The sequence below is a fragment of the Sminthopsis crassicaudata genome, chromosome 4 (assembly GCF_048593235.1).
Source record: "Sminthopsis crassicaudata isolate SCR6 chromosome 4, ASM4859323v1, whole genome shotgun sequence".
Classification (NCBI taxonomy): Eukaryota; Metazoa; Chordata; class Mammalia; order Dasyuromorphia; family Dasyuridae; genus Sminthopsis; species Sminthopsis crassicaudata.
The window spans coordinates 347,700,965-347,718,008 of record NC_133620.1 but is presented as its reverse complement, the minus strand read 5'-3'; the positions used below and the strand labels follow the sequence as shown (position 1 = coordinate 347,718,008).

Here is a 17,044-nt window from a genome sequence, read left to right as displayed (position 1 = left end):
TGAGGCAAGTAAATATGAAGTGACTTGCCCAGAGTCACATAGCTAGTCAGTATCTGAGGTCACATGTGAACACAAATCTACCTGAGTCCAGATTCAGAGTTCTACTGACCATCAGTCAGTTATATATCAAGATAGTTTCATAGTTTTGAAATCTTTTCTCAAACATTATTTTATTTGACTTTCCTAAATAGAATTAATGTAAGTTTTTATTCTCCATTTGTTGTCACAAGTTCACAAAGTCATTATCTCCTGATAATGTTTGTTGTTGAATTGCTTCAGTCATGTCCATCTCTTTGTCGACCCAATTTGGGGCTTTCACGGTGAAGACCTTGAAGTGGTTTGCCATTTCCTTCTCCAACTCATTTTACAGATGAGAAAATTAAGGCTAACAGGGTTAAGTGACTTGCCCAGGATCACACAGCTAGTCATTATCTCAGATGGGATTTGAAGTCATGAGGATGAGTCTTCCTAATTTCAAATCCAGTGCTCTATCCACTGTGCCTCTTAGCTACCCTTGCATAATAATGCTACCTGGCTTCAAATCACAAAATAGAAAATCTTTAAAGAATGGAATGTGGACATGTGCTACAACATATTGCCATAAAGGATACAGGAACAAGAAATGGCATAAAAGATATTCTCTAAGATATGTATGATCAGAAAGAGGAAGTGGATCAGTTGGGTATCAAGAGTTAAGTATAGCATACAGGATATCCCAAGTGCAGTTCAGAAACACCTAACAAGTTTAAAAACATAGTGGAAAACCTTTACTCTGCCCTACTCTGTAGGATAAATCATTTTGATAGTTTTATTGGGAGATAGATAACAATTGTACCAAAAAGAAAGGTATGGACGCATGTCTACCTGCACCATTGGAGAGATAAGATCATAAAGTCACTGAAACAAGGAAATACTCTTACATTGAGTAATGTTGCTTATATGCAGGTCCAGCAGGAAAAAAAATTCTTGACATGTAACTAGAGGGAAAATGAAATACTAATATTTTTAAAGATAAAGTTAAGCCTCTGAAATTGAAAGTTTTTCAGATCAAACATAGCTGATTCTTTATTACATATGTCATTAATATTATTACCATAGTGCTCTAAGTTTCATTAGAGACACTATGGATGAAGTGAAGGCATTTTTCTAGTCAATGAGAATGCTAACCAACTGTACAAGACTCTATACTCAGCGGATTAAATATTTATTAAACATTTATGATAGGCAAAGCATTAGGGATACAAATAAAAAATTAAGACAATCCTTGCCCTCAAGGAGCTCATATACTAATGAGGGAGTCAATACTTCATTAGTATGGTTTCAAATTTCAAGGGCAAGTTCCATGATCTTTGGGGAGCATAAAGAAAACTTTAAGTGTCAAAAATAGTTTTAACATTTAGTTTCACACTTTTAAATAGCTTCCTTAAAACTGGGCAAAAAATACTTTTCTTTCATCAATCAGCCAAAAAGTATTTATTAAATATCTAGTAAATGCCAGACATTTGAGAAATAAGGCAAAAATGAAACAGTTCTTGGCATGCAGAAGCATATATTCTAGCACAGAAGACAAGTAAACATAATTATAAACAAAGTAAATACCAGATAATAGTGGAAGTGTTCATCTAAATAGAGCTGGAAGATTCCTTTCAAGTCATGTAATCTATCTCTCTTGTTTTATAGATGAAGAAACTAAAGCTCAGAGAGATTAAGTGACTAGTCCAGTGTCACACAGCTACATAAATGAATAACAATAAAAATAATAGTATGTATGTAGGGATGACTCAGCCAGAAATTATCTTTCTTCCAATAAACTTATGTAGCTTTGTTTTACCTCAACACACGCTTACAAACCACCAACTGTGCAAGACTTTATGCTCAGCGAATAAAGTATTTATTAAGCATTTATTATGTGCAAAGCATTAGGGATTCAAATAAAAAATTAAGATAGTCCCTGCCCTCAAGAAGCTCACATACTAATGAGGGAGACAATACATGTGGTTGGAAAGTTTCAGGAGCAAGTTCCATGCTCTTTGGAGAGCAACAACAAAGCAGGTGTTCATCCCCTTTCTTTAGAGATGAATGGTCAAAATACTCTCATGGTACTTATATTTCCTTCGAGACATATGAAACATCTACACATAAGTAAAATAAGGTAAAGAGAGAGGGAGCACTGATGTATACTTCATTCCTGTACATACTATAATATAGAGTATGAAAATATGATTGAGTCATGATCACTGAATTCCAGAGTTGGGAAGGATCTTGACTGCCATTTATTACACTTCTATATTCACTGAATAAATGCTCTCCACATCATTAAAAAGTGGTGAATACTTTTGCTGAATAGGAACCCACCAAATGTTTCATTATGGGAGGCTCGAATTGCCAGAAGTCCTTCCTCATACTGAGCCAAAACTGGTCTACCCTTACACAAGAGTTTTAAGCTTTTTTATTTATCTGTGGCTATCTGGTGAAATCTCACCAGACTTCTCAGAAAAAAAAATTTTTTTAAATGCAGAAAATAAAATACATAGGATGACAAAATAAACTTATTTTATTGAAATACACTTATTAAAAAACTTTTTAAAGGAAGTTCACAGATCCCTGGTCAAAAACCCTTACCCTAAAATTTTCACTTATTGAGTCTAGTTTTCTCTGTCTAAGGCCAAGCAATCTTCCTTTTTTGTAACAATTCTTTATAGCTAGACCTCCCTACTCATGCCATCTTCTCTCCAAGCTTAATATCTTTATTTCTTTTTGCCATTCTTTATAACATGTGGTTTTGAGTCCCTTTCTGCTCATCCTTCTTTAGACATTCTAGCATGTCAATGCCCACCTTAAAATATGTCACTCAGAACTGAATTTCAGATGTGGACTGACCAGACCAGAGTACAACAGGATTATCATCTCCCTCATTAAGCTCATTATACATTCTAGGAGCACATTAGCTTCTGCAGCTGCTACATCACATTGTTGACATACTAAGTTTATAGTCTTCTCAAATATTCTAGATATTCTTTGCATATGTTTTGTGCCCCATACTATAAGCTCCTTGAAGGCAAAAACCATGTTTTATTATCTTCGTATGATTCCCTCAGCATCTACAATTCTGAATTATTGAAATACATATGCTACATACTTGCTTGATAAAAATAGGACTAAACATGTGTCTTATTTCTTTCCCTATAAAATGAGAGAGTTCAATTGGATGGTCTCTAATGTCCCTTTCAACTTTGACCCTCTATATCCAAAGTTTTATATTCCAGATCTAATATTCTAGGACCTACAGTTCCTCCTAGCTCTGACATCCTGTGTTCTCAGCTCCTTTCTGGCTCTAAAAACCCATGTTCTAAGGTTCTTTCTGTTCAGGTCTAATGTTTAATGTCCTAAGCTTCCTTCCAGCTGTGAGAGGCTATGGTTCTTATAATTTTCAAAAGATAATATTAAAAAAATTATTTATCCATATTTGGGAATTCACTCCTAATGCTTCAGAGGGAAGGTATTAGGGATAAGGCATCTTATCATTGAACTACTTATTGTAACCTTCTACCATACAATGCTATCTCACTATAATTTAGCCTATAAGTGTGTCTAGGTGGTCCAGTGGATAGAGCTCCAGGCCTAGAGTCAGGAAGACTCATTTTCCTGAGTTCAAATTTGACCTCAAACATTTATTAGACATGTGATCATGGGCAAGTCACTTTATCCTGTGAGCCTCAGTTTCCTCATCTGTAAAATGATCTAGGAAAAAATGGCAGACCATTCTAGTATCTTTGCCAAGAAAATCCCAAATGGAGTCATTAAGAGTGAAGCAGGACTGAAAAATGACTGAACAAGAAGAAAATGGACCTAAAGGAAACCTGTCCAGAAACCTGAAATAAACTTTATAAATTTTGTATTGCTTTCTTCTTAATTTCTTTAGGACAGGAAAAGAAATTGTAACTGTATTTTCAGTAGGAGAAAGGGAAGGAAGAAAACAGTATCTCTTAAGCCAGACACTGTGCTAAGCACTTTACTGAAATTATTTAATTTAATTCTCATAATAATCCTGGAAGGCAGCTGCTATTATTATCCCCATTTTATGGTTAAGGAAACTGAGGCAGACAGAGGTTAAGTGACTAATGCTGATTTTAAATGCCTTCTCTTGGGTTATCTTGACCTAGTGAAATAAGAACAATTGTTGCCTCTTTGTTCAATTCAATATTCACTCAAGTAACTCCCAACAAGCAAAGCATTCATAGGCCAGTGTCTAATTTATTCATCCTCCTTTGCTATAATCATGGGAACAAAACATTACCTTGTCCATTTTCACATCCATTAAGAACAAATGGAAGAGAGGCTGGAGATAATGTTTAAACTTTAGCTTTAAAACTAATTTTGATTTTTTTTTAAAGTATAACCATCAACTGTGATCCTTGAAGCCATTTTTGAAGCAGCAAAACCCATCTTGGCCGACAAGGTTGAAATCAGAGCCACTAGCTTTGTGTGTGCAAGAAGGGAAATGGAGTACAAGAATTGTCAGCATGCTGTGTCGTGTTTTGTTCCAAGCTGCCTGATTGCTTTTGTCCTATGATCCAAGAAATGTGTGACATTTATTTTTTCATGCCTCCTCTAGTTCATGAGAAAAAAGAAATAGGCAGCTAGTACACTTGTGTAGGTCTCACTCAGAAAAAGCTCTGGAAACCAACATAATCCTGAGTTTCCCAGAGGTGCCAAACTAAAAATCCGGTGCCACCATTTTTGTGACTTTCATTTTGGGAGAATTAAGAATAATTCTAAAAATGCATCCAGAAGTTGAACATTCAAAAGAAAGTGTGCTGGCATTCAATTTTTAAATGTTTGATGAAATAGACATAGACAGGTAAGTGGGGCAGTGGATGGAGTGTCAGGAAAACCTGAATTCATACCTGGCCTCAGACACTCATTAGTCATTTAATCTTGTTTAACTCAGTTTTCTCATCTGTAAAATGGTCTAGAGAAGGAAATGGCAAACCACTGAAGTATCTTTTCTAAGAAAACCCTCAAAGAGGTCCCAAACAGTCAAACGTGACTGAAAAATAACTAAACAGGGGCAGCTAGTTGGTGCAGTGGATAGAGCACCAGCCCTGAAGTCAGGAGGACCTGAGTTAAAATGTGACCTCAGACATTTAATACTTCCTGGATGTGTGATCCTGAACAAGTCACTTAACAAACCCAATTGCCTCAGCAAAAATAACAACAACAACAAAAACCTAAATAATAGACAGAATTATAGAGAATCAGGAATCAGCTATAGCAGTAATCTTCAAAATGGGGACCATGGCATGAAACAATAAAATATATCAGATACCACCTTCCATAAAATAGCCAATCATGGCACAACTTCAACACAACTAAGACCAAGACATTTACTCATTAATAAACCTCATCTACTTGTGTAAGCTCCCATTCTCTCCCATTTTATACCAAGATCCAGATGCTGGCAGTAGCTGAGGAGAGAAAATCCACCCTTCCCCCAATAAACAGCCAAACTCTGGTCCTATAACCTAGATTACCTGAGGGTTACTCTGTGCCCCGAAGCAGGGGCAAGTATACCTAATCTTTTTCATTTTCAGCTGGAGTCAAGTGAGCTACACAGGATGAGCTGACATGATTGGGTAATGTGACCTGTGCTGCAGATCTCATTATTTTATCTTCCTTCCCAAAACATATTTTTCTTCTTTACCTTCTTCTTTCTGCAGATAATGCCATTCTCCTTCCAGTCTCCCAAGATATCAACTGCCTCATTATCCTTGTCTCTTTACTCAACAGAAATGGCTCTCTTCACAATTACCAAGGATTTCCTAACAGCCAAGTTGGATGGCTTTTTGGGGGGGATACTCTTTCTTCTGGACTTAAAGATGCACTAATCAACACTGTCATGACACTAAATACCTTCTCCACATAGAAAATTCTTCTCCCCTCACTTGATTTGCTGAAAACATTATTAAATTTCCCACATTAAAAAAAAACCTCTCTGGTCTCTGCAATTTAAAAATCTTCCAAATGAAGTTTCAGTATCTTTTGAACCCATTTATTAAAAATACAAAAATAGAATATCTTTTGATTGGCTCCCAAAAACAAATTATTGACATAAGGAAAGATGAGATTTAAACTAGCTAAATTTCAACAGAGAAATCTTCCTATAATTTATGAATAGAATTGAAAACTGAATATGATGAGTCAGTAAACCCAGCCAATGATGTCGTGCTTCCAAATGGATCTATGGATCTCTATAAAGCATCTTTTTCTGCTTTGATATAAAACTAAGCATCTTAGTAAAATTAAGCAACAAAAGAAGTTTAGATTAATACCTTCAAATCATTACTGCAAAGTATTAAATCAAGATTTTAAAAAAATACTGAAGCATTTTTCAATTACATTGCTTTTGCTAACCACGCTATTTTCCTCTCATTTTTGTGAAGGCAAAAAGTTTTTTTTGTGTTGTTAATAAATGAAATATTTTATCTGTATTTCATTCTTTGTCTATATCTCATGTCTATTTTGTGTATGTTATAATGCATGTGTTCTTAATAGAGTAAGAATTACCTGTGTAATTGTAAGTACATATATATATTGAGAATACATACTCAAAATGCTTTAATCATTCAGTCTTCATGACCTTATTTAGGTTTTAGGGACAAAAATACTGGAGTGTTTTGCCCTTCTCCAGTTCATTTTAAACTGAGACAAATAAGTGGCTTGCCCAGGTTCACATAGTCAGTAAATGTCTGAGACTGGATTTGAATTCATTGAGTCCAGACCTGTCACTATCCATTGTGCCACCTAGTTGTTCTGCTTTAATCATAGGAATAAATATTTTAAAATTTATTTTAAAATTTAGAAAATATTGATGTATATATTGTTCATCATTCACCTTAAGAACATATCCCCTATAAAAGACCCCTGGCATTTTGTTATTCAATCAGCCTTGACTTATATACTTTCAGTAATGAAAAACTTACTATATTTATATTTGATTAACCCTAATTATAAATTTCTTCCTCACATCAGTTGCAATAGCACTCCCTGTAACTATAATGTTAGTGCCTTCTCTCTGGTAATGATCTCTCACTTATCCTTACTATTAACAGTTGTTTGCATATCATCTCCCCCATAGTCTCTGATCTCTTTAAGGGTAAGAATTGGTCTTTTAGCTTTTTTTTTTAATCTCCAGTGTTTAGCACACTATCAGGCACATTGTAGATACTTAATAAAATCTTTTTGTCTTGACTTAAACCATTTGCTCTCTCACCAGATCTCCATTATCCTCTATTTGGACAGCTGATTTTTTTGAATCATGTTCAGGATTTTACATTTATCTCAAATAAAATAAATAAGAATGCCATCTTATTACATTTGGCCAAAACTCCTAGTCTATGGACATCATGAATTCACATTGCTTATCATCTTTATTATCTAATATCTCTGAAAGTACAACTCATTTCATAATCAACTTTGGATAGATATTTTATCTGTCTAAACATAGTTCTTGACTTGTCATGTCCCTTGCACATGAATTCCTCCTTCCCTTCTTTCCTGGTATAGATTTCTCTCCTTCCATAATAATATCTAATATTTATATACTTTCAGGTTTGCAAACCTTGGGAGGTAGGTGTTATTATTCCCATTTTACAGATAAGAAAACTGAGGCAAACAGTGCTTCAGTGACTTGTCCAGGGCCACAAAACTAGCAGATATCTAGGGATGTATCTGAACTCAAATTTTCCTGATTCTGGGTCCAAGGCTCTATTCATCTAGCTGCCTCTACCATTACTCTGGATTACCACATTCTATCCCACCCACCTCTAGATAATAAGTAGGCTAACCTATTAATGATTAGAAAAAGCTAGAAGACTTAAGTGAACTGATGCAAAGTGAAGTGAACAGAACAAGAACACTGTACACAGTCATAGCAATATTGTATGATAATCAACTATGAATGATAGCTATTCTCCTAATACAATGATTCAAGACACTTCTGAAGGATTTATGATGAAAAAATGCTAATTATCTCCAGAGAATGAACTGATAGAATTTGAAAACAGACTGAAACATACTTTTTTATTTTCTTTATTATTCTTGGAAGTTTTTTGGTCTACATTTTCTTTTACAACCTGGCTAATGTGGAAATGTTTTGCATGACTGCACATTATAATCAATATCAAATTGCTTGCATTCTCAAGGAGGGAGAAGAAGAAGAAAGGGAAAGAATTTAGAATTCAATTTTTTAAGTGAATGTAAAATTTTTTGTTTACGTGTAATTGAGAAAAATAAAACAAAATGTAAATAGACGAATAAAAAGAAAGAAAATAAAGAAAATGTCAAAGATTAAAAAGTCACATCACTAATAAATGACTTACTATCAGCCTTCACTACTTTTCCCTTGCAAGAATTTAAGAATAAACAGACTATGGAAATGAGCAATGAGCAACTTAAAGCTTGACAAACCATCTGGTGGAACTACCCAACCTATCCTGTAACACTTACATGCTAGATAAAACAGGCAATATATCGGAAACACAGGGGAAACAACATAGAAAGGATAAAATAGCTAAATTTGTAGAGCTTTCCATCTGGTAGTTTCCAAGATGTGAAAAACAAGACCTAAAAATGGGAAGGTCCTGTTTTTTAAAAAACTATAAACAGACTAAAATGTCAAACTGACTTCTTTGATAATACTAAAAATAACAATAACTAGCACTTGTATAGTGTTTTAAATTTTGCAAAGCTCCATACATTTGTTTGTCACTAGAGCTTCACATAGACCCTAAGAGGAGTGGCTATATTAACTGGAATAGTTGCCATTTCCTCCTCTGACTCATTTACAGATGAGGAAAATAAGACAGAATTAAATGACTTATCTAGGTTCACATAGGTAATATATGATGCCAGATTTGACCTCAAGAAGAGGAATCTTCCTGATTTCAGACCCCTACCTCTATCTACTGTGCCGCCTAGCTTCCCTACAAGTAAATTTAGAAGATATTTAGTCCATTTTCTTTTATAGATGAAAAATCTAGGACTCAGTAAGGGTAAGCAAGCTGCCCAAATAAGAAGATTCAATTCTGTGTCCTCTAACTCTGTCTAGTACTTTCCCCTATACTAGGCTGCCTCTGGGTACATAATTTTGTATTAATTTATCTATGCATGTTATTTCTGACCAACAGACTATAAATATAAACTCTTTGAGATAAGGACTTTCTTTTTTTTTTTTTTTTTTTTTTTTGTCTAGATATACCCAATACTTGTCATTGTACCTTATGTATAGTAGGTACTTAATGTGTTTGCTGATTGATTAAGAACTTTCTATGTACTAACATACACATTTAAAAGAGAAAAAAAAGCATCTCTTTCATGAATCTTTGTAAGCAATAATAATTCACCACTAATAATCAGCAATTCAGAAGACAAGTCAAATATGAGGAAGCAAAAAAGAGCTCTGAGCCGTCAAAATAGATGATACAAAATCTATATGATAAAATCAGGCAATTTGCTCACAAGAGGGCCCCTCAAAAGCTACTTTCTTTCATTTTACACAAAATTCTAACAGGTTTCTAAGCCCAGGATAGATTCAAAGCAACAAATCAGAAATTGGAACTCTCTCTGGGAAGGGAAAGGGGTTGATGTTATAGGGAAGCAAACTGACAGCTGTGGAATTTGGGAGCTTTTAGCAATATTTGAAACAACTACAGAAAGCACTAAGAAAACAAAACACAACAAAAAAAAAACCCCAAACAACTCGATTCAAAAGGCATAGCAATCTTGGCACTATTTAACTCCCAATGGATCTGTGATCTCAACTATGTGATTATTCCCTCCAATGTTACAGACTGCAACACACCCATGCCTGCCCATTGTGTAATTCTTGCCCATGTTTTCCCATAAGTTTGGCAAAGACACCTCACCAATATTCAAGAGCAACTGTGTCTATGGCAGACATACTCGATGGGCACTGAGAGTATCATATTTCAGGACAATACAATTAATACCATTCATAAGAAAAGACTTAATTCCATTTCTAAGTATTCTCTTATGTATGACATTTTAGAAAGTTTTTCCATTCAAAATAGCTAAAATATTCCAAGTATGCAGAACAATCATTCCCAAAGGTTTCTAGATAGCCATGGTTTTGCTGTACTGAATCAGATTTTATGGTTGGCTGCATCAACCAATAGAAATGGAGGCTGTAATCTGGAAGGAAATGATTAATAGCTATTTCATTCAAAGGTGGTTTAAAGTAAGTAACCATAGGCATTTCAAAGTGACTTAAAACAGAGATTGTTATAACATGTGGCTGGCTGTGTTGATCCTATTTGGACTTTATTTATTTTCTAGTCCAGACAGGAGGATTTGGATACTTTGCAGGTAACTAGGGCTAACTCTATAGACACTGAGCAATAAACAGGCCCCCATTTTCTTATGAAGAATTCTTACCCCCCCAAAAAAAAGTTATTATAATCATCATATTTTGCTTCATCTTCAAAGGTCCTTTTAGGAAGACAAAGAAAATACTGGAAGTTTATATCTCTCTATTACAATGATTATGCACACTGACAGCATTCTGTTGTTTGTTTTCCAAGATGCTGTTATCAAAAGCCACAGAAAGATAGCTGACTTCCATCGAAAGCAAACTTATTTGACAAACAGACCTGAATATTTCCTCCTCTTTCAACAAATCCAGAAAATGCCCTTCATTGTACTTATCTATAATGTATTTATGTGCTGATAGGCAACTAGTTACTATTTTTATTGGGAGCACTTGACTAGAGTCCCTTTGAGGACACTGTTTCCTTGACTATTATTGTTTTGATCTTTGCCAAAACTCCAATAAAGCATTTTCAAACTTTTAAGAAAAATGATGTATTCTGAATCTAAAAAAAAAGTTTGTGGTTTTTTACAATTCAAAACATTTGCTCAAAATTCCATATATATTTACATTTATATACAGATATATACATATGTAATTCTAAAAGCACATATCTCCATCAGAAAAAAAATTCTTGAGCCAAGCTTTGAGTTTATGGCCTGTCCTTAAATCATTGTGGGGATACCTATGTTTCATTTTATAAAACTAGATATTCACTGTGGAAATCATATATTTTGTCCCTGCCCTCTCTACTTCCTAATTATAGTGACACTCATGATATAAGCTATATACCCAAAAACTTCCACAAAAAGATTATATAATGATCAGAACCTACATAGAATCATAGAACTCAAGGGTTAAAAGGGGCCTCCGAAACAAGACAGAGAAATAGAAACAGTACCAGGCTTGCAGTCAGGAAGGCCTAGATTTAAATCTCACTTTTAGCATGTGATGGCTGTGTGACCATGGGCAAGCTATGTAAGCTATCTGGACCTCAGTTTCCTCATCTGTAAAATGGGAGAGGGTTCAACTAAATGGTAGGCAAGATCCTTTCCACTCTAAATCAATGGTCCTATGATCTTTTGAGTTCAAGTGTACCCAGATACACTGTAAAACACATACCGTGCCTACAGTCTCTCCCCATTCCTGTTCATCCTCCACTCAGCTATCAAAATGATCTTCCCAAAAGGCAGGTCTGACCATTTGTTGTTATTGTTCAGTTGTTTTTCATTTGTATCTGACTCTGTGACCTCATTTGGGGTTTTCCTGGTAAAGATACAAGAGTGGTTTGCCATTTTCTTCTGCAATTCATTTTACAATTGGAGAAACTGAGGTAAACAGTGACTTGTCCAGGATCACACAGCTAGTGAGATTTGAACTCAGGATGAGGAGTCTTCCTGAGTGAGTCCAGCTCTGGCACCCTCACTATTGCACCACCTAGCTGCCTATAACATTCCTCTATTAACAAACTCCAATAGCTCCCTATCAACTCCATAATCAGAACCTGACTTCTCTTACCTTTCTAGACTTCTTATACGTCATTGCTCCCTGCTTCCCCCTAAACCTGCATATATTCTGTGACACTGGTTTATAAACAAACCACTCCATTCTCTCAACATTTTCACGGGTTATCTTTCTCCTTGTCTTCACTTCCTGTCTTCCTGGCTTGTGTGAAGTCCTAGCTAAAATCCCATCTTCCATGAGAAGTCTTTCCCTAGCCTCTTTAATGCTAGTGGCTTCCTTTGGTTGATTACCTCCAATTTGTCCTGTATATATGTTGATTGTATATAATTATTTGTATGTCTACCCTATTTGATGGGTTTTTTTTTTGTTTTTTTTGTCTTACTTTATGTCTTGGCTCCATGTCTGACAAAGAGTAGGTGCATAATAAAGGCTAGCTGACAGATTGGGACAAATTACTGACTTACTAATAAACACAAGTAAAAGCTTAACAATCAGGTTTTGCTTAAAGACATCTAGTAAGGGAAGAATGTACTACACTCCTGAGACAGCTCATTCCAATTTTTTTTTCAGTTTTCTTAAGATGTTTTTCCTTACTTTGAGATATATGATCTGCTCCCTTTCAATTTCTCCCCTTAGTTTTTTTCCTGTGGAGTTAAGCAAGCCTAACACCTCTTTCATATAAAAACCCTTCAAATTCTTGAAGATAACTATAATGTTTGATCATGAGATCAAAGATTTAGAGCTAGAAAGAAGTGTTATTTGTCACTTAGTCCCATCACCTCATTTTTCTTTCTTTTGTTCTCCTCCTTCTTTTCTCCCTCCCTCCTTCTCTCTCTCTTGCATGTGTCTATTTTCCCTCTGCCTCTGTCTCTCTGTCTCTCATCTCCCTCTTGTTCCCCCCTTCCTTTTCTTTGTCTTTCTGTCTTTCCCTTGCACTCCTCCCCCATCTTTCTCCTCTCTTCATTTCCTCTCTCTCCTTCCTTTCTTTCCCCCTCCCTATCTCTCCCTCCTTTCTCTCCTTCTCTTCCTCCTCCTTTCAACTCTGATTTTATACAGCTCCATAATTCATTCCTTACATTCTCAAAGAGTTGCCCATGGCACTAAACAGTTAAGTGACTTGCCCATGAACACACAATACTGAATGTTACAGGTAGCACTTGAACTGAAATCTGCCTGACTCCTAAGCCAATTCTCTATTAGTTATTCCATTTTTCCTCATTTTCCAGTTGAAGAACAAGAGGTAAAAACAAAGTCATCTTAAGAATCAATCAACAAACATCTCTTAAAGACCTGAGGCTCTGAACTAGGAGCTATAAAGACAATCATTTAAACAATTCTCACTTGCACTAACATTATAATCATTATCTTATCAAAGTCCTTTTTAATCTGTGGCATCCCAAACAGAACATAATATTTCATATGGGGCCTGATTAATACAAGAGTAGGGGGACATATTTTTTTTTTAGGCTGGGGTTAAGTGACTTGCCCAGAGTCACACAGCTACGAAGTGTTAAGTGTCTGAGACCAGATTTGAACTCAGGTCCTCCTGAATTCAAGGCTGGTGCTCTATCCTAGCTGCCCCCATATTCTCTAATTGTGAACAATAAATCCAAAAGAAGGAAGCCCTGAAAACAACTACTAGAAGAGTTACTGTATTTCTATGCTCTAACAAACCAAATTTTTGAGCAACACAAAGAGATTATTTTACTGACTCACATCTAGAGGGAAATGCAAGGGAAATAAGCATTTATATAGTGCCTATGTGTCAGACTCTGTGTCAAGCACTTTTTATATATAATACTTCATTTGATTCTCAAAAAAGCCCTGAGAAGTAGGTATTATTATTATCCCCATTTTATAGTTGAAGAAACTGAAGTAAATAAAGGTTAAATAACTGGCCCAATGCTACACAACTAGAAGGCTACATTTGAATTTAGGTCTTTCTGACTCAAGGCCCAGCACTATCCACTTTACCATCCAGTTGCCTGATATTGCTATATAAGCATGAAAAACCACACAAATGATAAATTCCTAATCCATTCACTAAAAAAAATCTTTACTTATGTTTGTTCCTCACTTCCTACCCTTTGAGATAAATGGGTTTCTAAATGTAAACTTTTTAGAAAATATTCTTAACAAATATGTTAACTAAGGGAATTCCTTAAATTTTAACCTCAGACTCCACCTTATATACGAGGAGGCCCAAGCACTGTACAGATTGTTAAGACACAGCAAGTTTGATACAGAAGTATGTGACATGCAATTAATCTCCATTCATAGCCTGCTATACTTGTCAGCAAACAAAGGCCCTGCTTTAGAAGGAGATCTGAAGACTTCAATTAAAAACAGTCAGCTAACAAGAAAATAATCTAAGTTAAAGGAAGGTGGCAGGTGCAGAAATGAGTTGTTTACCGAAGTGTCAGTTCCAAACAATAAAATGCCGGCACATCAAAAATGCTGAAGGGGTAGCTTTCAATGAAAAAGCCACTGAAAACAAATAGGAGTTTTGCTCTAGGCCTGCCTTCATCCGAGCAAAGAAGCAGAAGAATTTAGAGAAGTCTGTCATATATAGTCATATATTTGTGTGTATATGTGTGTATACACATATTATATATAGTATGTGTGTATGTGATGGTTATATAGTGTATATAAATATATATAAATTATGTATGTGTGGTATATATATATATTTATATATATGTGGTGTGTATATATGATGAATATGTAATATATATAGTGTATATTGTGTGTGTACATATATATATATACTCATATGTGGTACAAATATAGTGTGTGCATATATACAAATATATATATTGTTTGTATACATATATATATGTTTTATATGTATGTGAAATGCCAATGTAAAAAAAAACTCACAAGGCTGGGAAGAGTTCAATTCAAGTCAATTCCAAAAACATTTATTAAGCATCATATGCCAGGTACTATACTAAATAATTAGAATAGAAAAACAAAAATTAAACAGTCCCTGCCTTCAAGAAGCTTACAATTTCAGGGAGGAGGGAAATATAATGTGCACATAAGTAAGTAATTAAAAATCATTTCCAAGAGATAAAGGGTGCTAATAACTAGGAGAATCAGAATAAAACCTCCATTAAGAGGTAGTATCTACACTTGGTTTTGAAGAAACTCGGTTTTCTATGAAATGGGGCAAAGAAGGGAATGCATTGCAAACTTAAGGAGACCTAGGAAGAAAATGAACTCCTCAACTGTGTACTCTAAGCCAAAAAGCCAATAGTACTCAAAAACTTAATACTGTGGAACAAGAAGTCAAGAAGCAAAAGGTGAGAAGGAAGTACTCTGAGGTCCCTTCTGACCTGTTCAATGTATGAATAGCTTCTGATACCTATAGCCAAAGTTTATGAAAGTTATAATTAAAATGGATTCTGAATGTCTCAACCTCAAAGCAATATCTGGCTGGTAAAGAATCATCAGCAGTATCTATACGGAAACAAGCCAGAAATGAAACCTATTGCTGAGAATTATGTCAGACCTGGAAAGAACTTTAAATATAATCTTTTTTCTTCATTTAATAAAAAAAGGAAACAAAGGCCCACAAAGAGAAATTGGTTTCCTTGCTAAAAGTCACAAAGGCAGTATATGCCAAACCTGGATTTTAACTCAGATCATGGGGTTTGTTTAGAACTGCAACCCCCTATTTTAACCAAAAAACCTGAGGCCTATATGAATATTAAGTGACAGAGGTAGTATTTGAACTCAGATCCTTTGCCCAAGATTGCATCACAAGCAGAGATGGAGCTAGAAAACAGGTCTCCTAAATCCAAGGCCTGTGTTCTTTCCACTACCAGGAGGTTGAGGGAAATAAGAAATAAATTATTTCAAGTGGAAATAGAGAAACATAGCATGTCTCCCAAAGCATACTACTGTTGATAACTATTGTTAAGTATGAGTAGTCTAATAAACAGATACTTAATGAAGACCTGCCCTCAAAATCCAAGTAAAGGAACAAAAGTTTTAGTCACTTTTGAGTTTCTAAGTGGAGTTCTAATCTAAAAAAGTGCCATCTGCCTGAGCTCACTTCCCCTAACTGCGAGCTGGCTGTTTTAGGGCTGGGAACTTTAAAAAGTTTCAATGTAGTCTTAACTTTAAAAGGGGAAGGGCCAGTCCACTAGCCTGAGGATGCTTTTTCAGGAAGATGCAAGATTGATGATCTGCAGGATCTCTTGAGAAAGGATGGGTCACTTGCCCTGAAGGTCACAGATTTACATCTGGAATAAACTTGAGAGGCAACAGAGCCCAAAGTTCTAATTTCAAGATGGGGAAAATGAGGCCCAGTCTAGAGTCCCGCTGACGGTGGCTAACTTCTCCAAGTAGGATGGGAGAGTCCTTCAGGTTCAGCAGACCCACAAGAAACCAGGACTCCCCCCCCCCACTCTCATCCCCAGATCTTTGTATAGACAGGACAACAGACTCCCAGAGACCCCTCACAGACCCCCTTTAAGCCGGAAGGTGAGAATGGGCTGAGGTCTTGATAGGAAGTGAGGGGAGAAGTCCATACTTGGACCAGTAGAAGCCCACTTGGAGGGGACCGCCTACCCCCAACCTCCCCAAGGCCTTATTTCCTTTCTTAACCTCAGCGCTTCTAAACTTTCTGCAACCGGGGTGGGGGCAGGGAGGGTATCAGAGGTGGTTCCGGACTTTACCTTCCAAGAGCCAACGGATGTCCTCGGGGAGGGTGACAGCAGCCTGCATTTGGAGGGGACTGGAGAGAGGCTGGGGCGCGGGTAAGGGTTGAAGGGGCTGAGGACCTTGGCCAAAAGAAGGAAGGTGAGATGTGTGCTTGGAAAGGGGAAGAACGGCGGGTGGAACCGGCTGGTGAAGCACCTGCTGCCGGGTCAGGAGAGGGCTGGGGCTCCTGTCGCTGCTGGGGCTGCTGCTACAGCCGAGGATGCTGCCTCCGGGAGAATGGGGCGGGGCGCACGCGAGGGGACGACTCAGGAAACGGCGCGCGCTGCAGGGCGCGTGGGGAGGGCGGGAGGGGCAAGAAGGTGCAGAGCCCCAAGAGTTGGGGTGAGAAGGACACCACACACAGAGACACACACACACACACACACACACACACACAGAGTTTAGGATTAGAACTGGGGATTCTAGAGCATCCTACGCTCTGCCAACACCGGATCCTCTCCCGTTCTGCACCGGCAAGATGCT

General features: G+C 36.5%; 1 protein-coding gene across 1 annotated transcript in view; it reads right to left on the bottom strand.

The window, feature by feature from the left end:
- The window catches only part of SKAP1 (src kinase associated phosphoprotein 1), a 380,445-nt gene extending 363,718 nt beyond the window's left edge, over positions 1 to 16,727 (bottom strand). Inside the window, exon 1 of the mRNA XM_074261261.1 lies at positions 16,537 to 16,727. Coding sequence (XP_074117362.1) covers positions 16,537 to 16,585 — 49 coding nt within the window. The 5' untranslated portion in view covers positions 16,586 to 16,727. The remainder of the gene's footprint in view (positions 1 to 16,536) is intronic.
- Between the last annotated feature and the right edge of the window lie 317 nt (positions 16,728 to 17,044).